The 27832-nt window shown below is 42.9% G+C and overlaps 2 protein-coding genes across 5 annotated transcripts in view; one reads left to right on the forward strand and one right to left on the reverse strand.

Moving 5' to 3' along the window:
* Nucleotides 1–27832, forward strand: part of LOC308575633 (acylphosphatase-2-like) — a 40380-nt gene that overhangs the window by 892 nt on the left and 11656 nt on the right. The window contains exon 2 of one of the 4 annotated variants that reach the window (XM_081174390.1): nucleotides 7563–7683. The gene's annotated coding sequence lies outside the window, so the exon portion shown is untranslated. Of the gene's footprint in view, nucleotides 1–7562; nucleotides 7684–19078; nucleotides 19260–27688; nucleotides 27799–27832 lie in introns of those variants that run through there. The other 3 variants (XM_081174392.1, XM_081174394.1, XM_081174391.1) reach the window with 3 other exon arrangements.
* Nucleotides 68–27708, reverse strand: TOP6BL (TOP6B like initiator of meiotic double strand breaks). Its single transcript, XM_081174396.1, has 16 exons — nucleotides 27575–27708; nucleotides 25483–25627; nucleotides 24323–24376; nucleotides 22849–22949; nucleotides 21136–21219; nucleotides 19778–19833; nucleotides 17707–17778; nucleotides 16122–16314; nucleotides 8300–8453; nucleotides 6762–6899; nucleotides 5083–5204; nucleotides 4755–4865; nucleotides 3572–3670; nucleotides 2753–2876; nucleotides 1306–1574; nucleotides 68–196 (listed from the first exon to the last, which is right to left on the reverse strand). Exons 1-16 carry the CDS (start codon nucleotides 27602–27604, stop codon nucleotides 143–145), a joined length of 1806 nt encoding a protein of 601 aa, XP_081030522.1. The 5' UTR covers nucleotides 27605–27708; the 3' UTR covers nucleotides 68–142.

Below are 27832 nucleotides of genomic sequence, written 5' to 3' on the forward strand. Positions count from 1 at the left end.
TATTTGCTAAGGTTACATGTTTGCTCTCCAATTCATCTTTGTAATAGAAAGGAAGTGAGACCATTAATGATTTCCCCCCTTACATTGGCCTGCACAGAAATTCCAGAATGCAGAAATGCAATGTCCTCAGGCTGCAACCATTTCAGGATGTCCACTTGGCCAATTTTGAGACCTCTTGTTTCCAAAAGTAATCATCCTGTAATACAAAAGTGAAATCAAATAAGGACATCAGAGAGAAGACTATCTTCAGATTTACACAGAAGCCTGTCCTAATATTATGTTCATATTCAGAGTCCCTCTGAGTTCCCACACTCTGAAGTTAGGTGGGTGGTGGCCAGGGAGCTAACATTGTTAAATGCAGGACCAGAGAGCCTTGCTTGGTGCTAGATATCATGCCCTTTGATTCCCCATTGAAATCGTTCTTATTTTCCCAGCCTTTCCAGAATATTTTGTACGTTTTTTACATTACATGTTAAAAACAGGTTTTGTCAACTAAGAGTTGTTGAAACTGATTCCATTGAAGATCTGTATTTACCCAGTTTTGAAAAGTGGAAAGGGCCTCTCAAAATGCCTTGCAAACCAGCTGTGAATACTGCTTCTCCACTTTTGGCCTGGTTTTGCAGATGGGTTGATAGAACTCACTGGTGCTCCTTTGACAACGTACTGGGGATCTTTGGCAATTAACCATATGACTACAGTGGTGCCCCGCAAGATGAACACCTCGCGAGACGAAAAATTCGCAAGACGAAAGGTTTTTTCATTTTCGAGTTGCTTCGCAAGACGAATTTCCCTATGGGCTTGCTTCGCAAAATGAAGCTTGCCCCCGTACCCCGGACCTCTTTTGAAGCAAGGGGCGGCGGGGAGAAGATCACTTCTCCCTGTTGCCAGCCCCGCAATCTCCGGGGACAGAGGGGAAGGCGTGCGCACGCCTTCCCCTCTCTCCCCGGACCCCTTTTGAACCAAGGGGCGGCAACGGGGAGAAGCGATTCTCCCTGCTGCCCCTTCCCTTGCTTTAAAACAGGTCCGGGAACAGAGGGGAAGGCCCGTGGCGCTTCCCCTCTGTCCCCGGACGGTCTCCATAGGAACGCATTGATTGATTTTCAATGCATTCCTATGGGAAACCGTGCTTCGCAAGACAAAGAACTCGCAAGAAGAAAAAACTTGCGGAACGAATTAATTTCGCCTTGCGAGGCACCACTGTAGTGGCACCTACTCCCTACACTGCTTTCTTTTGGTTATTAACTGGAACTGGGATGGGCCTTTTCATTCTGCTTTGGTTTCATGGTGCAATATTTCTTGACAAACCTGCCATAGATTTTCATTGCTTCGGATTTTCTTCACTGAAGGACCTGCAGACACCACCTGGCTTTTATCTTGGAGAGCATCACACCCAATTTTAGTTGGATGTGAGAAGAAAGAGCTTGAAGAGGTGCCTGATTCTGCTAACAGACTCTTGTTCTTTTCCTTGCTTTTAGCCGCCCCAGTGACATGTGGGTCTCCTGAATCCTCCACATGGATCTTCCTGCTTCCTTTTTGGCTCATTCCACCACAGTCTGAATTGACAAACAGAAATCCTGCAGAACATAAAACCAGGGCAGGACACCCTTGGTGTTCATGAAGCCACACACTCAAGTACAATTTGTGAACCACAAACATGTACAGGTGTAATTAACAATGCTGAAACAACACAGAAGCTCAGATCAACCAAACAGAACTACCATTATGTTTCTCTCATTCTTTAATTAATCTCATGTCACACACATGCAAAATTCACTTAGAGCATCTGGTGAGGGTCTGTTTTGGATTTCTTTGCCTTCTAAACCCAGATTTGCCTTTGCAGCTTTCACAGTCCCTTTGCCTTAGATGGAATTGTTCTCTGTTGATTTTTCTACAGACTTGCTAGTGTTACTTTAAATATTCTTTCTATTTCTATGCTGCTTTTGAATTATCTTGTGATGGCTATATTGCTGCTTCGAAGGTTCCTGGCAAGTCAAAAGTTGACTTAAAATGTTATTAATAAACGGGGGCCACCCACCAATGCCCTTTCTTCAACTGGATAATTTCTTATTTACATTGTAACCCAATAGCTTCATCTACTGAAAGGTGAAGAAATGACTGTACAATCCTCCTCAGCCACCCCAAGTACACCCAAATTATAAATACACCCTGGTCTCCACCAAGCATAGTCTGTTCCTAAGATAATCAGCTTCAACCCTGGCTTTCAGTTGTCTCATCTGGATGCCTTGGGAGCCAAAGTAAGGCAGGTGACTAGCTGATGGGATGTTTCTCATAGGTTTAATCAGGAGTCCAGATACCACATATAACAGAGCTCCATATAATTCAGACAGACAAGGAGACTAAAGGTTAATATTCCAAACCTTTGATCCCTTCAAAATCCTACTTCAAAAGGACCTGAAGACATTTCATTCTCAACATCACAAGAACCAGCTGGTGCTAGGACTGTGTTTTGAGCATTATATAATGTAATTACTGATGAAAATAACTCACTAAATGAGCTGCAGATTGTTAAGGAGCCACTACTGATTTTGTGTGTGTGTCCAAGGCCTATAGGGAAACCTGCAGCAGCATCAGGAGGGGCAGTCTCTCTCATCATCTAAGCTCCAGGATCTCTGCCCTGCCTTTCTTTCTCTCTCTTAATTACATTAAGTACATCTGATAAAACAAGCGTTCCAACAATGTACAACAAACTGGATCTCTGTCTTGACTCCATGCACACACTTTTCTGATGTACCTTTTCCTCCTTGCTCCAGCTGTGCAGAACTGAAGTTCGAGCCCAATAACTTCTGGTGATTGGTGGGTAAAGGAAGGTCTGCACTAAGCAGCCCTCCTCCTGCCTCATCGTTTTTACGCAATGGCTACAAAAGAAGAAAGGGGCACACAATAGATCATAGAGTCTTAAGAGTTGGAATGGACCCAAGGGTCATCTAGTCCAACCCCCTGCAATGCAGGAATCTCAGCTAAAGCATACATGACAGGTGGCCATTCAACCTCTGCTTAAAAACCTCCAAGGAAGGAGTCAATAATGTAAGGGAGGTGTTAGATCAAAAGTGCTAAAACTCTCTCAGCAAATTCACTCTGCAGGCCTGACCGGATAAGACATTTCATCTAGTCACACGTATCTTCATGAAATCAGTCACTATTATTATACCCCTTTTATAGGAAGGACAAATGAGGCTCAGATTATTGATTTGCCAAGCCCACTGTGAGTCCAGGGCTGAACTGAGAGCCCAAGCCCATCAGCAGACATAGGCGCCATCTATGCAGGGCCATGGGGGCCCAGGCACTCACAAATTTTCAATAAGCACACCCCAGGCACCCTCTGTCGTTGGGGGCAAGGTGGTGCACCTGTCAGTAGTCATCGTTAAAAGATATTTCTCCACAAAATGGGCTAGACTGAGATCTGAGCTGGATTCTAGAATAGATATTTTGGTGGAAGATTAACTTTTTGTTGTTAATAGTTGCAACTAGGACTGTTCTGAACAGAAGATGGATGGAGATAGCACAAGGATCTAAGGATGGCCAGCAAACACACTTAAGCAGAGAAACTTGCCCTACTGGTGTCACATGCACTGCTACATTTCCACTGGTTAAGAATGACTTTGTTGAAGGTATCTTTGATGGTCACTTGGAACTTCTGGGTATCTGCAACCTACAGATAAATATAAACACAGGGAAAGAGAGAAACAGTTGTAGCTTTTACTCTCCACGAGGGAGGAAGTGAGCATGTCACTTTATTATTACAGTGGTACCTCGGGTTACAAATGCTTCAGGTTACAGACTCCGCTAACCCAGAAATAGTACCTCGGGTTAAGAACTTTGCTTCAGGATGAGAACAGAAATCGTGCAGCGGCACAGCAGCAGGAGGCCCCATTAGCTAAAGTGGTGCTTCAGGTTAAGAACAGTTTCAGGTTAAGAACGGACCTCCAGAACGAATTAAGTACGTAACCAGAGGTACCACTGTATTCATTAGATTTATATACTGCCCTTTATCAAAAGATCTCAGGGCAGTTCACAAGGTAAAATGGACTCACTTAAATGAAGTAATTTAACTTTATTCATTACATTTATTTCCTACCTTTCCTCCCAGGAGCTCAAGGCAGTACAGTATACATGATTTCCTCTACAACACACTCCCCACAGCATCTTATATTAACAACCCTGGGAAGGAGGTTAGGCTGATAGAGAGAGTGACTAGGCACAATGGGGATTTGTATCCAGGTCTCCCCAGTCAATGAACAACACTGTAACCACTACACCAACCAGCTTCTCGTTGCCTTTGACATGCTAACCACTTCTTCCTCTCCTCTCAAGATTGTATTTTAACTCTGAGCAGTATAGCTTGAACATGTGTTTGTTCCATTCATCAGTTCACTTCCCTCTTCTTCCACATATGCCTTTCTAAAGTAAGTTCAAGGCATAAACCTTGAAAATCTCACTTCCTTATTCTATGTTTATTCGCACAGTTGTTACACCACCAATTCCAACTGCTCAGTGACATTTATTTTATATGAATATACTGGCCTTCACCTGAGTTACAGGACAGTGTGTGGAAACAAAAAAGGACAAACTTAATAAGCTATATACCAAACTAACATTACAGATGATACAAAAACATAATAAAACAACAGTTCCACAAGGGGAAACTCATAAAATTCAATCAGACCACTCCCCCCCCCCAAAAAAAGCTTGGTGGAAGAGGTGCATTGTAACGGTACCTGTAACTCTGGCCATACCTGCAAAGACTGGAGGCATTTCCTTCTGAACTCACTGTTAGTGCTGCTTGAAACTATACTTGAAATGGCATCTGCCATGATGGGCAAAGATTGTGCCAGTTTCTGCTGTTCCTGTGAAGACCCAAGAGCATTGCATGGCATTTGGATGTCTTACAGCCTATAAAAACCAGAGCAAGATTTCCTTGTCCTCAGTCCCGACTCACTGTCAGCACCACTTCTCCAGAGACAGATCTGTGACAAGAATTTGAAGATCCCCTACTCTCTGCCCCATGCCCCTCACCACAACTCTTAGCCTCAGTGGTCCTTGTCTTCTGCAGTGAACTCTCACCCGGGACACTTTGTAATGCTGCTCCAGGATCCTACTGACCACTCCTTGGATGCAGCCTTTCACAGCTTGTTTGCTGCACAACAGGATAGGAGAGAGATGTGATAGAATCACTTGCCGGTCCCCTGCATCACACAAAGAGTGAAAATGACAAAGGATTAAATTAAGGATTAAATCTAGGTAAAGGGCAGTGGATGCCAAGTGGTCAAGCTGCAAATATTATATGCAAAAAATTAGTAAAAGAGGAATGTACCAAAACCTCAGAGATCACAGTAAGGTATGTTTTAAAGAAACAAATACACTTTTTGATATTATAGAGACAAATTGACCTGACTGGCCCTCTAGAGAAGAACCAGGAAACAGGATGTCAGATAGGGACCAACCTTTTACTCATGAGCTTTATACTGCTTGAATGTAGGAATACTTAGCAAATGAAAAGGCTGGACTTCCAAAATACCTATAAGGGCAATGTCTTTGTTAGGCCAACTAAAATGTCACAAAATAGTGTGCAAGCTTCTGAGTTTGCCAGAACTCTTCATCAGAGTGCTGGCGGAGAGGGGTTGGCCATGAGTCTGCATCTTTTAAGAGCCTTAAGTTGTAATGGAGGAGGAGGCAGCAAACAAAGTTCTGCAGGTTTCAGGCTGCACCAAGGCACCTCTGAGGAGAAACAAAAACTGATTCCCCATCTCTGGGTGGGCAGCTATTACTCAGATCCAGTGCTATTTTTCTGGGGGGACACAGGGGTATGCATACACCTAAACATTTTGTGAATCTAAGTTTGGCCTCATTGAGGGGCAGTATTTCAATATGAGTAGGAAAATGAGAGTACCCCTAAAACTTTTTTAGGGGGGGAAGCACTGCTCAGATCTGCCTCCATCCTCAGGGGAAACATGCAGGTTCCTTGTGTTTATTAAAAATATAACTGTTAAGTGCTGTGCTTGATAAAAATAAGTCAGAAGAAGCTATACTAGGCAGCTTTACCTAGCTGGAGCTGTTCCTCTCAGCAAATCCCCCAAAGCAGAAACTCTCATGGCAAAGACAATATCCTCCTCTTCAAATATGAAAGACTGCTTTTTTAAACCATGAAAAAACAAGTAGGGGATTACATGTTGAGAATTGTATAATGATGCATAGTAAGGAATCCAGAACAATTGACGAGTATCTGTTCTAGGATCCGAGCACGTAAAGGGCCAAAAGCAGTGAAAAGCTAAAAGAGTGCATACACTTGTTTTGGCTCTGCTTCTCCAATGCCCTGGATTCTGAATCTGTGTGCATGCCCTTCTACTCACAGCCAATGTTGCAAATTGTTCTTTAACTGAGCAGTTATTTGAGGGAAATGGTCTCTAAACCACTTTCCCCCGCCCTGGCAATTTGCATTTTGTCTGCCACCCTGGGCTTTTCAGAAAGAAGGGCAGTATATAAATAATAATAGTAATTATTATTATTATTTGCTTTGTTTCTAAAGACAATAGCTGTGAGGCCCCACTAAATGTTCTAAAAACCACATCCACACAGAATTTGTATTTTTAGCGTGGGGTAAACATGACCCTAAATCTCAGTTTAAATAATTCATCATCTCTGGCCAGTCTTCAGATGGCAGATCATTCCAAAACTCATATGGTACATTATTCTATTACACTCCCCAAAATAAGGTAGAAATATAAATAAATAGCAGCATGTACAGAAATTATAGACTGTCTTGTCATTAAACTGATCTGAGTAGCTGAGAAAGAGGAAGAGCAGTAGCGTTTGTTCCTGAGCATCTGAGTCCTGTTGGTCGCTGGCATGAAGCTTGTATCTGATATCAGGTTTTGCAGTATCTAAGAGACAGAACACATCACATGGCATATATAGATAGCACCAAGGATGAATGACTATATCAAAGAAATTGGATGGTGTCAGGTAAACTAATTCCCCAGTATGTGCTTCACCCCCAGTTTTTAAAATACCTATCTTTTTGTTTTGAAACTCTTTAGTTTAACACCCCTGCTGTGCAAGATGGCAGATTTGAAGGCACTTTGAGGGCAAATGAAGACATTCCACCTTTGTACTTATGTCCACCTGCATATAATGATTGTGCAAGAATTTTTTAAAAAATTATTTAGATTTGTATTGCAAAGCTATAAAAAAAATAAAGTAGGGCCAGCATCTCTTTTTAAAAGGAGGATGGAGTGCAGGGCCATTTGACAAGCCCTCAAGCTCCGCCTCATCCTGGAATAGTCACGTGTGCTGGTGAGGACGGATGTCATACTGTATAGCCCAAGTGAATCATCAAGGCAGGTTTTTTTATGCTATCTGCAGGAGGGAGACCACCCTCCTCTCCCTCTATTTCTCTAACCTGTTCTGTTATATGTTTCAAGTTGTTTACAGTTTAAAGAAAGTGGCTGGCCTTTTATGGTCAAAGCTGTATCACAAACCAGAAGTCAGTGGAAAGTTACTTCCTGCTCCAGCTGGCCACTGAACTTTTTTTACTCTGCCTCCAGGAGGACTTAACGCTTGCCTCTGTGCTCCACTCCTCCACTAACCAAGAAGCAGTGTGTTCAGTTTGAATGCAGAAGACACAGATTCCAACCTCAAGCTGTGAAGCTCAGTGGATGGCCTTAGGTGAGCCACTCATTTCTCTCACCTATACCTAGAGACCTAACTACATGTTATATTGGTCGCATGCTTCCTTGCATGGTCCCTGGTTTCCCCACCACCAAATGTGTTGTTGCATGAGTTTTCACCAAGCATGAATGCTTGTTCAGTCATGTGTGATTATCCCTCAGGGTCCATTCCAGCTCTACAATTCTATTATTCCCAAATACTGTCCAATCACGCTTTTCCGTGCAAATATCCATATGTTCTTCCTAAACCAGTGATGATATCCCATCAACCTTCTGCTTAATTTCTTTCATTCTAGCCAAATAATCCCTCCTTCTCTCTTGCATTTCATTAAAAACAACAACTTGCATTGGCTATTTCTGTTCACCAGATACCACCAGAACATTTTTCTTTTCTTACTTGTTACTTCTATGCATGAGTTGCTGGCAACCCTAAGTTATGGAGTTAATTAGGGTAATTAGGAAAGTTTTTATTTGCACTGAAAATACAATATACAAAATATTTCTGCTTTCAGTCCCAGGGGTTCATGAGACTCCCCCGAGAATTTAAATGGATAGCATATATTTTTCATGTTCACACTGGGCACAAGTAGTTGTGCAAGTGACAAATATATCACCTTTACCTTCTTCCCAATGGGGATCTGAATTCAGTGTTGCCTGATAGCCATATTTCTCCCATGTTATTAGACATGAAGGATCTTTAAAAAAAGAACATGATGCTTCCTTTGTGGAGAACAATACAGGCAGACCTGCTGGGTCATAAAGAAAGATATATTACTAGCTAAGGAAAAAAATCAGCAAATGAATGGTGGTATTGATATCACAGTACATGGGTGTAGCCAGGATTTTTGTTGGGGGAGGTAGGACTTGGTTAGGGCGGGCAGGACTTTTGTTGCAGGGGGGGCAGGGAGGGCAGAACCAACATGATTAGTCAGTTAGTTAAGTATTTCTATTGTTTTACTTGATGGGGGGCAGCTACACCTATGTTACAGTAGACCTGTGTAGCAGGAACCCCCCCACCCCAATCATTCTGTTTGTACAAACTTCACACACACTCACACTCACACACTACATACGCCACATTTCTCTTATGAATTCATAGAAAATCAACCATACATCGGATTTGCACTGTTCCATTTTTATTTTAATATCAAAGGAGGGTGGCTTGGTTTCTGGTCAGCCATAATCTCTTCAGCATACCAGCACATCCACAGGAGCCCTGCCCAGTTGCTATGTCAACCCTGATAATCCCAGACAGAAGACAATCAAAAATCACAAAGAACAGTGGATTCACCACAGGCTGAAACAAAGGACAATGATCAGATTTTCCCTCTGGGGGCAGGAAACTGCAAACTCCCCATTGTCACCTGGAAAGTACTCATGGGGAGGGGGAAAGGAGGAACCAGCCAGGTGACAGGACACTCAGGTTACCACCACAACTCCTCCCTCAACCCCTCCTTTCTGTAATGTATGCATGATGTCAACCCCTTCTGTAATGTATGCATGATGTCAACCCCTCCTTTCTGTAATGTATGCATGATGTTTCTGGGGGTGGGCTTGACCTAGAGGAGGGGAATTTCAAAAGTTTTTATAAGGTCTTGCAGCCCATTGTTCTGGGTCTTTCCTCTCTCTTGCTAGTGAGGGAAACACCCTGTTGCAACAGATCAATAAAGGCCAAGCCTACAGGCTGCTGTTTTGCTCCAAGTTATCCTGGTTGGTGTCTTTACTTTTTGTCCAAGAGAGCCCTCAGATTTTTCCGTTAACAGTTGGCGACCACGAAGGGACACTTGGTTCTCCTGTAAAGGTGAGAGGGGAGATAGAAGGGATCGGGCGCCACTGGGCAACCTTAGCCCAGGGATCCTTCTTCCTCTCCCTGCCTCCTCTTTGCGGGCGGTAATCAATCGTCACCAAAAGCTCAACCAGGGGAGCAAAGGCGAGGTCAAGCCGGCTAAAAAGAAAAGGATCCTGGGATTTGCGGGGGACATCTTCGAACGTGAGTATGGTTTGAAGTAAATGCATTGGGAGGGGGGTGGAAAAGTAACGACCCCACGACAGCCAGACTTTCCTTCTCTCATTTCTGGCGTAGCCCCTCGGAGTCGGCCGGGTGCGCTCTAACTTTACCCTTTTCTAACCCGATTCTCCCCTTCGGAAAGTGGCCAGGGAGATCGCGGAACTTTACTGTGTGGCGCATACCTCTCGGAGTCGTCTGGGTACGCCAAAACCTTTCTCTTTCTCTCCCCTCAATTTCTTACACGGTGTGTGGCCGGGGAAATTGTGGTACCTTTTGCTGTTTTCCGATGTTCCCCCCCGGGGTCGTCCAGGAACATCTTAATCTCTCTATCTCTTTTCTCCCCCGTTTTCCGTCTTGGAATTGAGTCCGGGAAAGCGTGGCTCTTTTACTGTTTCTCTGACATCCCTCTCTCGGAGTCGTCCAGAGGAGTCTTTCAAGTATTCTCTTACTCTCCACCTACCCTAACTCTGCAAATGAAGCTGCCCCTCCTGCCTGGTGACCTTTGTTAGGGATGACCCGGGTATGTGAGAACGCAAGGTCATTTGCTCCCCTTTCAAAACTTTGTTTTCTCGGACCCCCAATCTGGCACTGCACAGCGCAGGCGTCCAGTAGGGAGCCCAAACTTAGTCTCAAAGGCTAGGCAGGAGGCTGTTGTGGAGGGTAGAAGGGGCGGTTCACAAATTGGGGCCCCACACTAGGATTAGTCTTGTGAACAGCGCTGAGGTAGTGGAAAATATATATATCCTGAAACTTTCTCGGGCCAAGGTGTCCCGTGGCAGACGGGCCAAGGTGTCCCGTGACTGAAACTTTCTCGGGCCAAGGTGTCCCGTGGCAGACGGGCCAAGGTGTCCCGTAACTGAAGTTTTCTCGGGCCAAGGTGTCCCGTGGCAGACGGGCCAAGGTGTCCCGTGACTGAAACTTTCTCGGGCCAAGGTGTCCCGTGGCAGACGGGCCAAGGTGTCCCGTAACTGAAGTTTTCTCGGGCAAGGAGTCCCGTGGCTGGAGTTTGAGTTCATGTATAGGATTTCTTGAAATGAGTTTGAAGCTTGTAGATATGTAGGAATTGTGTTAGTCAAGGGTACTTTGAGTACTGAAAGGATATTTTTTTCTGTCCCCCCCTTTCTTTCCCATTGCCTTTCCTCCCTTGTGTGTGTGTTTCCACTCTTTCTGTCTTTAGCGTACTTCGTTAACGAAACCCCCCCCCCAATAATAACATATGAGAGAATGGGAGCTCACTAAACACCCTAGCTGGACTCCTCCTGGCAACAAAGCTTCCATGAAGCCTTTTTGCCCCAGAGAGGATTCTAATATGCCCCTCCAGCTTGTCATCTCCAATTGGAGAAAAAAATAGAAATAAAATAAAGGGGCAAAAATGGTCAAGTTTGTGTTGTTAAACTGTAGCCTAGAGCTGGAACGTGGAACTGTAAACTTAATGGTGCACAGAAGGCAGTAGATATAATAACAGCCCATGTTCTAAAATGCACATAGTTTTAAATTGCAAGCTTGCTTCAAAAATCTTAAATCTAAGGAAGCCATGTTGCGCCTTATCAATCTTAAAACAAAACAAAATGGAGAATGGAGTGTGCAAATGTTTGTTATTTGAGAGAGGCTCTAAAAGAGAGTTTCCCTCCCAAGTGGTGAAATCCTGTATACGTGCTACTTGTGTTCTGAAAGGGGGATTACCCCACCTCTTTCTTCTAGTTTTAAGTGAGGAGGGTGATTCTAAGTCTAATGGCAAATGATGTTTGTTGTAACTTTTGAGTTTGTGAGAAGGAGAAGTTAACCTAATGTTTCTGCTGCAAAAGCCTAGTTGAGCACAACTGCTCTCTCAAGCTAAAATGCAGTGTATGTATTTCATTAAGCGTATGCCTATAAAAGTATGGTGTTCATTCTAAGAAAAAATATTTGAGTCCAGTTTTAACTTCGATTTGATTGGACAGGAGAGTTATTGTAAGGCTCCTGATACCAGTCTCTATAAGACTTCATGGCCTCTTTTGTTAGAAAATGCCCCCCCTCCCCCTTGTTTCACTCTGCCTCTTTCAGTTGGTTTCTCCCTTCTTACTTCTGTGCTAGTTTACTCCCGAGTAAGCTTCCTTTAAAGGAAACTGCAAAGAGGGGAGGGGGCAACACTTGTGTATTCCCTTAAAAAAAAAAAAATCAAATCTAGGGCTGCTTTAACTGTGCTTTATAAGAGATCCTCTCAGGAGTATAGATGTTTCCTTTCCCAGCTGTAAATCTGTACTTAAATGTGTATGCCTCTTTGGTAGTACAAATCTTGCTGCGAAATCTTACTGTGAACCCTATATTTTGGAGGGTTGGACTAGATGACCCCAGGGTACCTTTCAACTCTCCCAATTTGTGGCTGTGTGGAAGACCATGTGTCTGCAAGCATTGGAGGGTAATTCTTAAATTCTGGTGTGGTAATGGAGTTGAAATTCAGCCTAGCTTTGCTCTTTAGTTTTAAAAGGTGAGAGGTGAAGCCCAACTGGTAATATCAAGCATTTGAGTGATTACAGTGTTTGCAAATGGTAAGGCTGAAATGGCTGAGAATGTTAAAAAATAAAAAAAAAAAACCTATGAATTCTAACCCTGGTCATTTTTACTCATAAATAAGAGAGCGGTTGATTGTTCCGCGAATGGCCAGAGGGATATTAGCCCTTTCCTGTACATAAAGGAAGCAGTCTCAGTTTGCTTGGGCTGAAATTGCTAGCTTTGGTGAATACTTAAATTGCTGAGTTTCTCTTTTTGGTTTAAAATCAAACCCTGTTTTCAAAATCTACTCCTTACCCTTCCCTTCCCTTATTCAAATGGTAATTTAGCCAAAGGATGCAACATTTTCAATAGTATAAAAGGTTTGCTGAGACATGAACTCTGCACATGCACAGAGGCTAGATCAGCTAAAGAAGAGAGAGAGAGGAAGGGGGGAACTGTAAGGGGGGAGAGGAGGTTTCTTCCAAATGTAAAAGAAAACTCGGAAACATTGAGGAACCATTGAGGGAAATCACCCTTAATCTGTCTTTGCTCCAGGGGCTACTTAAGACAAAAGGCTAAAAAAAACAAAACAAAACAAAACAAAGCAACAACTAGCCCATCAAAAGTCAAGAGCTTTCCAAGTTCCAAATCTTAACATGCCAAATTCTTTTCACAGGTAAATATCAAAGCATTCCCCCCTCAATGGGAATTTTAGGAACAGCATTTCCTGACAGGCTTCTCACATGAAATAATTTTCCCTTTTAACAGGATATGTGAACCCCGATAACAAAGTGTTTGTCCCTTTTTCCTCCCACAGCAACTTTCTTTCTGTTCTGTGAAACAAGTCTGAATCCCTGACTTCCATCTCTTTATGGCTTTGACACTTTTTTTAAAGTTACAAATAATCTGTTTTCATTTATTTAATCTGTTTCTCCATTGGTGTCTATGAAGTTAATCGAAGCACAACCAAACATTGTTTGGTGAATGGTATTTGTTTACCTTTTTGCCTGAGCATTTCTTATTAATTCTGTCATTTTGGCTAGTGCAAGGTACCTGCACAACTTTAAATTGCCATTCATTTTTCTTGGTATTAACTCATTTCCCGTATTAACATTACAGTTGATGTTGTCACATCAAGAAACACTATTTTATTTTCATTTGGGATGTTAGAATGCCAAAACAGATTACTTCAGGTTACTTATTAATTGTGTGTTTTAGCATTTATTTATTTGGTTCCTCATAGGTCATTTTGTGTGTGTGTGTTTTACTTTGGGGACATGTTCATCACATGTTGAAAGTCAGTTTCATGAAGTTCTTTTATCAAATAGCACATGGTGAATTTAAAGTTTTTCCCCATGGTTTTCCCATTTTTTTTCAGTCTAGTAGTAATCTGTGTGGTTTTGATAATATATATAATAATAATTCTTTTCTAAATCTGATGTCTTTGTGTCAAGTTTGTTTCCATCTGACTGGTAATCTAATTTTTTGCTTTCTTTTGCATTTCTTAACCTTTGTATTTTTTACAGTTCTCTTTCTCTCCAAAGTGAAGGAAAGCAAACGAATTTGGCAGATAATAACAGTAGTTATAGGAAAATGTGATAATAATATTGGAATGAATGAAACGCTTAATTCGCTAAGATTTTTATTATTTGCAGCTTCCAACAGAAACCGAAGGACATCCTTTTTGCCTTTTGCCCCCTCCCTTTTCTAACTGTCTTTAAGCCCCAAAACCCTGCCCCTTACAGGATATCACCTATACAGATGTGCAATGATGAAAAGCAGCAACAACCCCTCAACTCAGTTCTTCCGTCATCACAAGACACCAGAGTTTTCAAGTGCCCACAGCTATCTCTTTCAAAGGATATAGACTGCCAGGGGAGTGGGCCTGACAAAGGGGGGTGGAGTTGACTTGCAAGGACATCTTTTCACTTGAACCTCAAGCCTCTGTGCTCCAGGATTCAAAAGATACATGCGTAAAAGATCACAATTGTGTCAAGATATGCAACTGATATTTAATTAGTTTGTTTTGTATTAAGTGTTATTATGTAGGAATGTTGAAATGTGTCTGACAGTGTGTTATTTCCACAAGGGGGGTATTTTTGTGTGTAATTTTTATGTTTAATGTCTTATTGCTTACACACCAATGGAGAATTCTCATGCATTTTATACTTTCTAATAGCTCACACTATTGTGTAGTCCAATGTTTAGCTCAATTTATAACCACATTTCATTGTTCCACCTGGCACTCTGCCAACTTTCCCTATCCATTTTAAAATGTGCTAAAACTTGCTTTACCAAGGAGAAGCTTCTAAGAAACATGAAGGTGGATATGCTTTGGTTTAGCAGGAATGATCCCTTATAGACTTAAATTGACTTATTTGGACAACTGCCCTTGTTAAGAATGGTTTTCTTTTAACAGATTGGTTTGAAGACTTGAGAACCATGGGGCAAGATAAATTCAAATTGGACTCAGTTTGAATTGGGCAAGTGTATCCAGGCTGCAATTAGCTTTTTGGTCCTTTAAGTGCAAGTGAGCAACTTCTCATGAGCCCAAGACCACAGCCTATAATAAAATCCCATAGCTAAAGGCCAAGGCGAAGACCTCTCCCTCACGAGATGCCCAAACCTGTGCCAGCTATGGTGAATGCCAGGCGACATGGTTAAATGAAAGCCCTGAGGGGATTCAACAGACAGGATGTGTTGCTGTAGCACTGTCGGTGTGAGACCACAAAACAGCTAGCTTGACACCTGAGAACACAAAAATAGCGGGGGGGAAGCAAACTGCACTTTTCAGTCATTAGTGGACCTTCCTGCCTAAATGTAAAGCATAGATCACTATTGAGAAAATATTTCTTCCAAGGCGCTAGAATACCACAAGTAACTGAGCAACAAATTATTAATTTACGTGATATCCTATGTCTAACTATGTGCACTGTTACACCATTATATTTCTATGCAAATATCCTTAAAGTAGCATGATACCCAAGTCCCTTTCAGGTTCACATGGACACACACATCTGGGACGGAGAATACCAGGTTATTATATACCACCTTAAATTGTGCGGAGAAAAGGATTGCAAAGTAGCCACCTTTGCAATCTTATCTCCGAAGGGGGGAACTGTAGCAGGAACCCCCCCACCCCAATCATTCTGTTTGTACAAACTTCACACACACTCACACTCACACACTACATACGCCACATTTCTCTTATGAATTCATAGAAAATCAACCATACATCGGATTTGCACTGTTCCATTTTTATTTTAATATCAAAGGAGGGTGGCTTGGTTTCTGGTCAGCCATAATCTCTTCAGCATACCAGCACATCCACAGGAGCCCTGCCCAGTTGCTATGTCAACCCTGATAATCCCAGACAGAAGACAATCAAAAATCACAAAGAACAGTGGATTCACCACAGGCTGAAACAAAGGACAATGATCAGATTTTCCCTCTGGGGGCAGGAAACTGCAAACTCCCCATTGTCACCTGGAAAGTACTCATGGGGAGGGGGAAAGGAGGAACCAGCCAGGTGACAGGACACTCAGGTTACCACCACAACTCCTCCCTCAACCCCTCCTTTCTGTAATGTATGCATGATGTCAACCCCTTCTGTAATGTATGCATGATGTCAACCCCTCCTTTCTGTAATGTATGCATGATGTTTCTGGGGGTGGGCTTGACCTAGAGGAGGGGAATTTCAAAAGTTTTTATAAGGTCTTGCAGCCCATTGTTCTGGGTCTTTCCTCTCTCTTGCTAGTGAGGGAAACACCCTGTTGCAACAGATCAATAAAGGCCAAGCCTACAGGCTGCTGTTTTGCTCCAAGTTATCCTGGTTGGTGTCTTTACTTTTTGTCCAAGAGAGCCCTCAGATTTTTCCGTTAACACCTGCAAACAGTGAACCTTACTCCATATAGATTCACTTTGACCTTCCACTCACTGATCACAGCAAAGGATACAGAGACAGCAGCTATTTGTGCTGGCTTGTTAGGGTATGTTTTCTGGCAGGGACACAGGGAGACAACAGGCATGAGCCTTAGCTCTCCACTGAAGCCTCTTTCAGCTACCTCATCTGGGATTAAGAGGCAAATAGGCTCACCAGTCATGGGGTGGATTTTGTCACAAGATGAAGGCACATCCCTGGCTGCTGACCTGGTCATACACACAAAAGAAAGGGATAAAGGGGTTTAGGAAGAAAACAAGGAAATAGCAGGAGGAAGGCAAGACTGGCCATGGGCTAAACCAGCTTTCTCCAACCTAGTGTCCCTCAGGTGTTTTGGACTGCAACTCCCATCAGCCCCAGCCAGCATGGAGGGCACCAGCTTGAGGAAGGCAGGGCTAAAGCATCGTGTTTTCAGGCCACATCTGACATCCACCTGCACCTAACAGTGGGACCTGTACTGTGTTGACAGTTCAGATACTTTTGTATCAATCAGCACTCTATTAGGTTTGTCACATCTGTGAGCTAAACAAATTCAAATTATGCAATCAGGGGGAAAACCCCACATTTTGTGACTGGTTATGATTTGCTCAAGTTACACAGACTCACATAAATTTCATTAGAACACTAATTTGCTTTTGAGCAAACATACATGGGATTGCATAGCACCTTCTTTTTGCCACAGGCTAAGTTGTATACACACACCACTTTGTGTAGCATAGCATGGTGAAAATCTCTTACAGTCAGTAAGAGAAGTGTAGCCTGCAACAAAATGTTGCAGTGTGTCCTTGTTTTCTAATGGGAATCCTTCTGTTTAGGGTTTCAAGCCATCCAGCCTGCCATGGCGCCCTCCCCCACAATTATCCACTCAAAGTCCCTTAATTTTCCATGGCCACCTGGAGGGCATCTGAAGACATTCCATCTTCATACTTATTTAGGGAGTTGTGGGTATGTGGCACTGTCTCGTAGGTGCCTATGACAGGTCCCATTTGGCGGCTAGCTTTGGTTTTTCTAAGGTGCTTGTTTGACAAAAGCCAGGGATCCTTACTACACATCCAGCTCTCCGCTCCCATGTCCACCAGATGGCAACACAGACTGCTTATGAGATAAGGTGTTCTCTTCTACTTCTTTTTTTAAAAAAACATCTCAGCCAGTATTTTTGCAAGCAAATAACTGAGGTGCCTAAAGCAGGGCTTTGTGACCAGAAGATCAAGGAGATGAAGGAAATATTCTGGCGCCCAGACTCCTTCACCCTGCAGCAGCATTGCTTAACCCTCTCAATGTCTGGCATTCATCCTAAATTCAAATTCGGCCAGCAATGGAAACTTACTAAGGTCACCTACAACAGTGCTCTAGCAGAGTTCCCGTAAACTGACACACGGCTTGTACAAAAGAACTTCCAGTCTATTGTGCCCAAAATCTTTTGGCTCCAGTTTTGTAAAACAGGAAGAATAACAAATCTGTCCCCTTTTAATCTTTTCATCATGCCTCATACAATCCCAAACATTCCACTAGTGTCCCTGAATCCCATCTCCATTATTAGTGCTCAACAGTAACTGCTAACTTAGTGCCTGCAGTACAGACCCCTTCCTCCAACTCCTCACCTCACAAAATGATTCCCGTCACTCAGTAGTCTTGTCCCACCTGGCAAACAAGTGGCAGCTCCCCTCTCTGTTCTAGACAGCAGAAGGAATATATATTTTGTTTTAAGTCTCAGCATTTGTTTTGTTTTGTTTTATCATGAAACAGAACACCAATAAAAAAAATAAACAAGACCCCTTCTACACCCTTTCCTTAGCAAGCAATGCTCACAATTTTCAATTAGCACTCCACACATTCTAAAAGGAGCAACACAGAATATGCTGCAGCATGACCAAGTTATATGTCTGGGCCAGTCAATTTTCAAGAACTTTAAGGCACTTGAACTTTAGGGATAATAGCTTGGACCTGAACACTATATCCATCTCTTGAAGGAAAAAGAGAGAGACAAATGGTGATAAATAATATAAATGAGTGGGACCTACAACAACATGTCACAGAATAGAGTGCTACCATTTTGGGCACTGAAGAGAAATGAAACAGCAGCAGAGGATTTGCTTTGGGTTTTGCTTTGCTTTTCAGATTCTCCCAGGATTGGGAAGTTCATTAGCTTTCAGTTATAGAGAGCGCAAGATAATTTACTAATGCTGTTTAGACTCCTCTGACAGTTTCAGGACCTTTAACATACAAATTACACTGGGGTGTATATGCTTACAACTTCACTGCTGATAGCCACTTGCCAAAAGTGAGTAACAACTCCTCCCTGAAAAGGAGCTAACTAAATGCACTACTGAAAACACTCTGACCTGCAGGCAAGACATAGAAAAATCCAGAGGTATCTGTAAAATGTGGATTCCGCAGTTTTTTTCTTATGGACCTTTTCTTTTTAAGCTAAAATAGAGAATCAAAACAGCTCTTCCTTTGTCCTTTATATTCAACAAAATAGTGTATGAGATTTTAAAGGTATTGATAAAAGGGAGATGAAGATTATGTTTTGAAATTAGGAAAAAAATGCTAACACAAACAATTTAAGATAAAGGAAGTTTGGGCAGTACTATCCATCTTCCCCCCCCCCCCGCCCCACTTTTTACACGAAAAATGAGATTGGGCTTTAGAGCTGCAAGACTATGTGCATGGCTATGTACATATTGTTGCCTTAAAATGTTGCTAGGTCATTCTTTTTCTCAATTCAGATCAAAGCTGGTGTGGAGCAGAACACATAAAAATGCAGTATTCTTAAGAAATGACAGGATAGTTACGGATTGTGGCTAACATTGTGTGCACACTTAACAAACCAGCAGCAGGTGCACATTGGATGCAGAGTAAACAGGAATGCGCACACAGCCTTAATGTTAAATAAGAGCCTGTTCAGCCTAACACAGGCCACACTGCCAAGTGCCAAATCATTGGCAACTTATTCAGGGCAGTTAAATTTCAGACTCTTCTGAAGCAATTGAAAGGAGAACAGGACATCCTTTGTTCTTGGCACACACTGATTAGGAACTGACAGCAAAGCCACCAGGACAGACCTGCCTGCAGAATTCAACACGGGCAATTCTGCAGATCAAATGAGATTGACAGAGACTCTCACAATCTCTCCTGTTCTCAAGGAAAACCTGTAAGTACGTTGGCCCTAAAATGTTTAGTTTAGAAACCATATATACATTTGAGATGGAAGTGTGCCTGTAGGCTTTTGAAGTGACAACAAAAGACAATAAAGACATCTAGGTTAAGCAGTTTGGACTTATGCTGATGAAAGAAAGCCCCAAGTACCTCAGGATACATGTTTGGGTTGCAACCCTGAGCAGGAGCTGCCCTGCTAGCAGGTAATGGATGCAATGTTGTTTTTATTTTGGGGGAGGTGGAAGTTCAGGTCCCTTGTAGTATCATACAATGATTATGCTATACTGGGTCATGGTTAACTCAGTCATGGATAGCAGGTGTTTCAGGTATCTGCCACACCAATAGAGAAAAGGCATGCCTCAGCTCTCTTGTTGCCAGGCCAGGGGCTGGGTTCTTTCCCCCCCTTTTCAGCAGGCGCGATAACTATTGTTTCATGTCAACTGGCAGAACAACTGAACCTTATAAACCTTTTACAGCCATCAATATTACTTCATGGTGGAAACATTTACTCACTTATAGGTCTCAGCAGAGATTGAGCCGTTCACTTTTACACAATAATGAAATTTTACCTACAGAGCAGAGCAGTAGAAAATTCAAGTTAGACTCAAAACAGCAAAGAAACATAGGAAGTGTCTTTCTATCAAGACACACAATGGGTCCATCTAAGCTCAGTTTTGCCTCTTGTGTCATCTGGGGGTGGGTGGGCAGGGAAGATCTGCATCCTGTGCTAGGATGGAGAAGTGCTGAGAGACTGCAGGGCCCATGGTAAGCCAGGCAAAAAGCACAATGCTTTAGTAAAGAAGGAGTGAAAATTAGCATAGTGGGTGGGCTGAAGGAAGAATACCTCTCAGAAAGTGCAATGTTAGTCCTCAATCCTGACATTGGGAGGCATGGCTTCTGAGTTGGCTTCCATGAGGTTCTCATCCCCAACAATCTCTACTTTTACAAAACACACTTTGGCTGGTGCATATTTGTTTTCAGTGTCTAGGCGGTGTGTTGACTGGGGGCGGGGAGTAATACTGAAGTATTAGCTATGTCTCTCCTCTCCCTGCCTGTTCTTTTGTCAATCAGCCTACAGCCCTTGTAAATTCCAATTAACTTTGCACCTGTGCTTATTGGCATGCTATCATTAAGCAATCACTCCTCAAGAAATGCAGAGTAAACTTTGTATGAAACCCAGAGTAAACAATAGGTTTACATGCAGACAATGGCTGTGTGCATGCCTAGTTCTGTCCACTTCACACCCTAGCTCTGCCAGCAACCAATGAAGCATGGCAGATGTGGCAGGCACTAAACCCATTTAATCTCATTCCCTTTTAATACCTTTAGACACATGTTGGCATTCTTCATATTGTATAAGAACTGCAAAATATGCATTTCCTCCCTTGTATGAAAATAAAATGAATAGAATCAAGTCAAACAACATCTGGGGGGGGGGTGTCCTAGCACACGGGTAGGCAAACTAAGGCCTGGGGGCCAGATCCGGCCCAATTGCCTTCTAATTCCGGCCTGCGGACGGTCTGGAAATCAGTGTGTTTTCACATGAATAGAATGTGCTCTTTTATTTAAAATGCATCTCTGGGTTATTTGTGGGGCATAGGAATTCGTTCATTTCCCCAAAAAAAATATAGTCCGGCCCCCCACAAGGTCTGAGGGACAGTGGACCGGCTCCCTGCTAAAAAAGTTTGCTGACCCCTGGTCTAGCACCTGGACTGCTTCAAAGGTCAAGAATGAGAACTATCCTCTTATTCAGCTCCTTGAACATCTTCCTAACCCCCCAACTTCGCACCCCTGTTTTCAACAAACTAGTCCTGAGGAGGCTTCAGATGGAATTATATTCTACAAAACCAAACGCAGAAGTGGAATCTTACTGTTGTGTGCGTAAGGCTGATCCGGTGGATGAATTGCTTCAATGCCAAACAGTCCTCCTGGATAGCTCCAGATTTCTCATCAAGCTGAAAAGCCACAAGATGCACCATGTTAAGAGCCCCTTTCCAAAAACTTTGCCTTAAAGCTGTATTTTATTCCGTAAGCTACCAAAGATCTCAATTTATTTCACGTCACCGCTTTGCGTGGCCATCAAAACCTCAGTTTCAATTTAGAGACTGAAAACACTGGTGAGGGAAAGGAGAGGGCATGCAATTCTTTCTTTGTTACTGTAAAGCACTTTAAGCCAACCAGGACCTGTGAAGTGCAGCACTTTATATTTCAAACAAACAAGACTCCCGTTTCCTCTTACTGTCTGTTTTGTGAAATGTGGGAACCAATAAATTTTTAATACAGCTGTTTGCACATGGCACAACCCACTCCCTTACATAAGAGAGACCGTGCAAGGAGATTTTTTTTCACTCACAGTTCAAATTGAAATCTAGGTCCTTGAACCTGTCATTATGCTGTAAAGAAGAATCAGGCCACTGACTTTAACTTTGGGGATAGTTGTACCAGAAGAACTAATGTGCTTTTCATTTATGGTGGTGGTGCAGGAATAACTCCCTGCCTCCCAGCAGTTTTCTGTGGATTTTACTGTACACATGTTCTAGAAAACACTGTGACAGCAACAGCAGTTTTGGAACAGGTTTCAGTTTTGTAGGGCAGATAAGTAGGGCTGGTCTACAAAGCTGTCCCACCTAAACATCTCTCTGAAGAGAAGGCAAGAGGCCAAGATACAGTACATGAAAAAGGGACAGCTGCAGATTGCCACCCTCTCACAGTTGTGAAGACTGGCACCATAAAAGCCAGAGGCTTTTGGAGATGTGAGTTCAGAGGCCCAAGACTCTTAGAAATGAAAACATGGACTTAGACTATGGTTGTTCAAAAACAAACAAACAAAAAACCCCAAACAGTTAACATCACCTCTAGTTTGGCCCTCAGTCCTCTGCAGGAACAGAGGTAACATATTTATTTGCAAGCAACTATTAGTAAAAAAGCTAGAGACAACTTTCAAGGTCAGGCAGTTGCAAAAAAAAAAAAAAAAAAGACACCCCCCACCCCCAGAAAAGAACTAGCAAACCCTCCTGGGGCAAAGCCCTATGAAGCTTTCATTGTTACATGGAAAGATATAACACCTTGCTGTTAGAGGCAGTTGCAGTATATTTCTAACTAGAGACCTCACAAGAAATCTAATTGAAATTTTGCAGGCAAGAGCTTATAGGGCATCAGTGTTTGAGGAAAAGCAGCAGCAGGGATTTTCGAGAGATTTATAGCTAGCAAAACTGCAGACAGGCCAATATGTCCTCATAATTGTTCACAGGGCTGGCATCGATATGTCCAATGCCATCACATGGGTTGTCGTCATTGTGTACACATTCCCATTTACACTGCATCTAGTGTGCTCCAACTGCTAGTTTGGGAAGAAGTGAACACAAGTCATTAGCCACAATCCATATCTTTCCTGTAGTTTCTAATGAAATACTGCATTTTGATGTGTTTTTCCCCATCCTGTTTTGATCCAAATTGAGAAAAAGAACAACCTAGCTGTGTTTTAAGGTGGTAATATGTGCACAACCTAAGGTATCATCCAGGCTCTGCAGGATAATTTGTACCAGGTTTGAGAATTAAGGGCCAAGTCCACACAAGAGTCTAACCTCAAAGGAAAGTTGAAAAGGCATGATGTCTGTACATTCATGGGGACACCCCCTTCCACTCAAGGCTTTGCTCTGGCATAAAGGCAGCAAATCTTTCATTTCTGCAGGAGGGAAAATTACTAATGTAAGACAAACATTGTAAGGCCAGCAAATAAATCCTGTTCTCTGGATGAAACTATGGTTAGAAGACACGGAACGGAGGTTTGTACGTAGCTGTCCACAATAAATCTTCCTTACAATGACTCGGGGATGGTGGAGACCTTTTAATGTCGGTTCCAGGTACTGGCTAACAGGAACCCAGCATTAACAGTGAATAAGACTGGTACTGGCTTTCCCCCTAATGGTGCTTAAGGCATAGGGAGATGACCGCTACAGTATCTTTGGGAAGATTTAGTGACCAGTGGTCAATCTGCTGTCCAGGAGCTAACTGGTGATGGCTACCAGTAATTTCAAAGCCCCCTCCCTTCTTTTCACTCTTTATCTTTAAACAGGGCTTTGACCAGGTAATCTTTCAAACCGAGGTCTGTTCTTTACAGAAGACTATCTGGCTTCCAAAGTAGAACACACAGCCACCCAAACAAGATAGAAAGGGGGAATTCAGTCTTGTGAAGGGAATGGGTGGGAGGATGGAGCACACATTCACACAGTTGGCTTCTTAATTATGCTTAAAAGGAAGCCAGTATTATGTCTGGACCAGTAAGCGCTGAGTGAATTTGCAATATTAGGACTCAGGAGGGAATCCCTATGTCTGACTGATCGCTTATAGCGATCTGTGGCTTTGCTCACTTGCCTGAAGCATCCCAAGTTACTGTTCTGTGGGTGGTGGTCAGGATTGTATGGGTCAAGGGAGGGGAGGTGGGTGGTCCTGTCTTTGGGCATATGAGGACTGAACTAAGTGGCCTTTTTTAGTCTCTTCCAACTCTGACTCTAAAATGAAACTAGCAAGGTTTATATTTAGGACAGCTTTACCATGTTTTATTAGTCTGAAGGAGGAGACACAGATAAATCCCAGGGGAACACTGCTGCTCTTGCTGCGCAGAAACTGTGAAATTACCTGGCATCAACTAACTTCATTATGGGAAGAAAAGCAACTAGGCATTAAAACTCTCCCACACTGATGTTAGCATAGCATGTGAACAATTTCCTACCTAAGGCCATGGTTATATTATGTGGAGTAAGGTAGGACAGGCCTGAACTGATTTCACAAGGCTCAACTCGTGATTCCCCTCACCCCGTTTCAGACAATTCATGCCCCCCTGTAGTCTTCTAAAAACAGTAGATGTCAAAAAAGGTAAGAGATTGCCCCTGCCTCCCTCTGCCATAAATTCAAGCACTGCCTGGGCCTTCTAAAGCTACCTGTAACTTAGGACATTATTATGGGATGCAAGCCTTAAGCCTGAGCTGTCTCCAAGATTAGGAAATCTACAGCCACAATCTGGAACCTTCAGACATTGGTAACTGAAAGGCTATTTACCTCTACACATCTGATCACTGAGAAGTTTGTAGCAGAAGTCACCTTTTGCTGAAACTGCAAGGAACAAACAATGGACAACTTTTATTTACTGTATTTTTTTCAGATTTCTGTTCTATTAATAATGACATATCAAAATACAGCTTCCAGACGTGCAGTCTATTGCACCAAAACCACCAAATAGTCTTGTGGCACCTTAAAGGCTAACTCGTTTTTATTATGCCATATAACCTTTTGTGGATGAGAGCTCTCTTCATCTGATGCATGGAGTGTGATCAGGTGTCAAGGGGAAAGGGCAAAAGTCAGAGTTAAATGGCAGCGGAATGCAAAAAGTAAGGTCTGTGACAACTCAATTACTGCAGAAATGTATGTAAAATCTGCTTCACGACAGCAGTAATAGGAGATTCAAGACTGGTTGTAGCATGAGGGAGAATGAGTACCTCAAGTGGTAAGTGCTGGGAGGACAGGACTATGTGTGCCAAGTGGCCTGCCTTGCACCTCTTAAGCTAGCTTCCTGCCTACATGTACAGTGGTACCTCGGGTTAAGAACTTAATTCGTTCTGGAGGTCTGTTCTTAACCTGAAACTGTTCTTAACCTGAGGTACCACATTAGCTAATGGGGCCTCCTGCTACTATCACGCTGCCACCGCACAATTTCAGTTCTTATCCTGAAGCAAAGTTCTTCATCCGAGGTACTATTTCTGGGTTAGTGGAGTCTGTAACCTGAGGCATCTGTAACCTGAGGCATCTGTAACCAGAGGTACCACTGTACAGTGAACAATGCAGACCTGTAGCCAGTGTTCTATTAAGATTTAGCTGCCAATCAAGTCAGTTCTTTTGTATGAAATAGGAGGGAGTGACCTTTTGTCCTTTGCTCCAAGCAGCAAAATGTATTGGGCTGGCACTGTGATGAAAACACAAATCAGTTTAACCTTGCTGAGTAAAATGACAGTACAATGGGAAAGCTGGAAACAGTCATCCAAACTATTGGTAGTCATGCAGAGGGCAAGAGGGCCTGAAAATGGTTGCCCGGGTGGGTGGATTATTCCTAGTTAGTAAATATGAGGGCATTATCAAGTTCCACCTGCCTTCTTTTTTTACCCCTCTGTAAAATATAGACATTGTAAGAGTCCTTCTGAAGGCACCATTTAAACTATACTCACTAGTAGTAGTACAGTGGGAATGATGCACACGCTGGAAAGAATCTTCAATGTCCACCGAAACTACAAGTATCCGTTCTAATGTGGAAAATCCTTTTGACTGTTCTTCCTTTGCATACTGAAGGCGAACAAATAGATATTCTAGAATCTGAAATTGTAAAGAGCCTTGTGAAACATGCAATGAAACATGTAATCATATACACAAATTCTGTCCTGAAAGAAGAGTGTGGACACACACTATCCTGTTCTACTAATTTGAGCACTGGCAGGATTGAAACCACCACCTGGCCTTGGAAATGGGATGGTCTGGTGTCATGCCCTAAAAGCTTCAATGGGATTACAGGGAATTCTGGGTCCAAGGCGGCATTCAGTTTCTCTTACTGCTACCACACAATTCTAGAATACCAATGTTACTCAAAGCTTTTCTTTCGTCCCAAGGATTGTAGTATGATTTTTTACTGTGTCTATTTTGAATTTCCAAGCAGAGTTCTTTCTCTAAAAGGTTTGAATATCAGAAATAACTATAAGGAGGTTTTATTTTAGGATAGAGGTCTCATCCAGACGAGTTCTATATAAAGGTTATCAGTCTTAGAAATAAATATCTGCTACTGGGTTTTTTTCTACTTTTGCTTCCTGAAACTGAATGGATCAGGCGCTCTTAATCCAGGAGTAAATTCTGAAATCTTGGCTGGGGAATCACAGCAAACTTGGAGGGAGAAAGTCCTTTGGAAGAAAACAGCTTGCAACAACAAATGTTGTCTGTCCTAGGGGAAGAAAATGCTTGGGGAAAACACTGGCAAAGTATACTGAAGAGCAAAGCCTTTCTCCTCCAGCAGCCCTAGATTCTGTAATCCCTGGCAGCAAGGTAAAAAGTGGATTAGAATGTATCAGGCAGCACCACTGCCAGCATCATTATATCTTCACAGAGTTTTTCCCACAGGTGGGAGGTTTCCAAAATGCCCCGCATCAACTGAATGCCATTGTTTTAGCCCCTAATGTTTCTCTACATGATATACAAAAATCCTAGGTTTAATTTGACCATTGAAGATTTTGCTCAATACTTGTAGAAGCTTCCCTCAAACTGAAAGCAACAAGGCCCTGAGCAATATACAGCAGGTGTTCTCAGTGGCCACTAGAGGGTAGAATAAGAGCATGTGCATCAACTAAGCATAGAGGCTATAATATACAGCAATGCTGACTCTGGCCATGTTGCTTCACAGGTCAGATAAAAAGAAATTGTATTCAGATGCAATTATTGTAGTCTCCCCCACTAAAAGATGCTGTTCAGATTATCTGTTTTGGTCTTCAGCACTAGAACACTTTGGCCATGTAGGTTATACTACCCAGACTTTACAGAAAGGGAAATTGAGACATGAAATGAAGTTAAAGTTAAATCCAAGCCCTTCTTTGGAGGAAGTCATGTGCTTTAAATGTGCACCAAATAAGCTTTAAATGTTTGATGTGGATTTCAGTCAGAAATTTAGGGAACTGGATTGTTTCCATTGTTACTTAGTCCTGGTGCCTATCCATGCAGTATATCCCTGAAACGATGTGATGTTCGCTTTTCTTTTTCTACCTCAGAGATCTGTGGGGGAAAGCCTGTTATGTACATTTCAACAAACAAGGAAAACCCCTGACCCCAAACTTCTGCCCCCTTCTTCCACAGTTCTTTCCTCTGCCTTCCCTCACACAAGATGCCACAGGTTGACCTCAAAAATTTAGGTCAACTTGTTGCTCCCAATGTTATCAGCTTGCCACCTTTTCTTTGTACCTCAGGCCAGGCCTCCCATTCCCCACCCCCCATCCCAACACCACCTCACAGCTACAAGCCCACCTGCTCCTCCTTGGTTCCCAGCACCCTCAACAACCTCCCCATCCTCATCCTCACACATCTTGAGGCGGTGTTTGTGATACTTTTTATAGTTGTGAGCTATGAGGGGGTTAATTAGCAAGGCAGGGAGAGTATGTGTGTGTTAAAATTAGTCCCCTCATAGCTCACTACTGTCAACCCCCCCTTCCTTTTTCACTTGAATCCATCACACATTTCAACCACCTGAAACGCCTTCCCGCCCCATCCCAGGGGGCGCGCGCTCACCGTGCGAGTTGCCAACGCCACGTCCCCCATGGCTAGGCGCGCGGCCGTCTGTTTTCCCGCGCAAAATTTGACACCATCCCTCCTCCCCCCCCCTCGGGGACAGGAAAGCGCGCCCTCGCCAAGCGCGTCCCCGGCTCCTCCCTCTTTCAGTCAAGAGCCAGACCCGTTCCTTCTCCCTCTTCAAATCCCCTTACTCCCTCACACCCCCCATCCTCCTCCTCCAGGTACAATAACGATGATGATAGTAATGATGATTAG

This window comes from Podarcis bocagei (genome assembly GCF_964188305.1).
Source record: "Podarcis bocagei genome assembly, chromosome: 16".
NCBI lineage: Eukaryota > Metazoa > Chordata > Lepidosauria > Squamata > Lacertidae > Podarcis > Podarcis bocagei.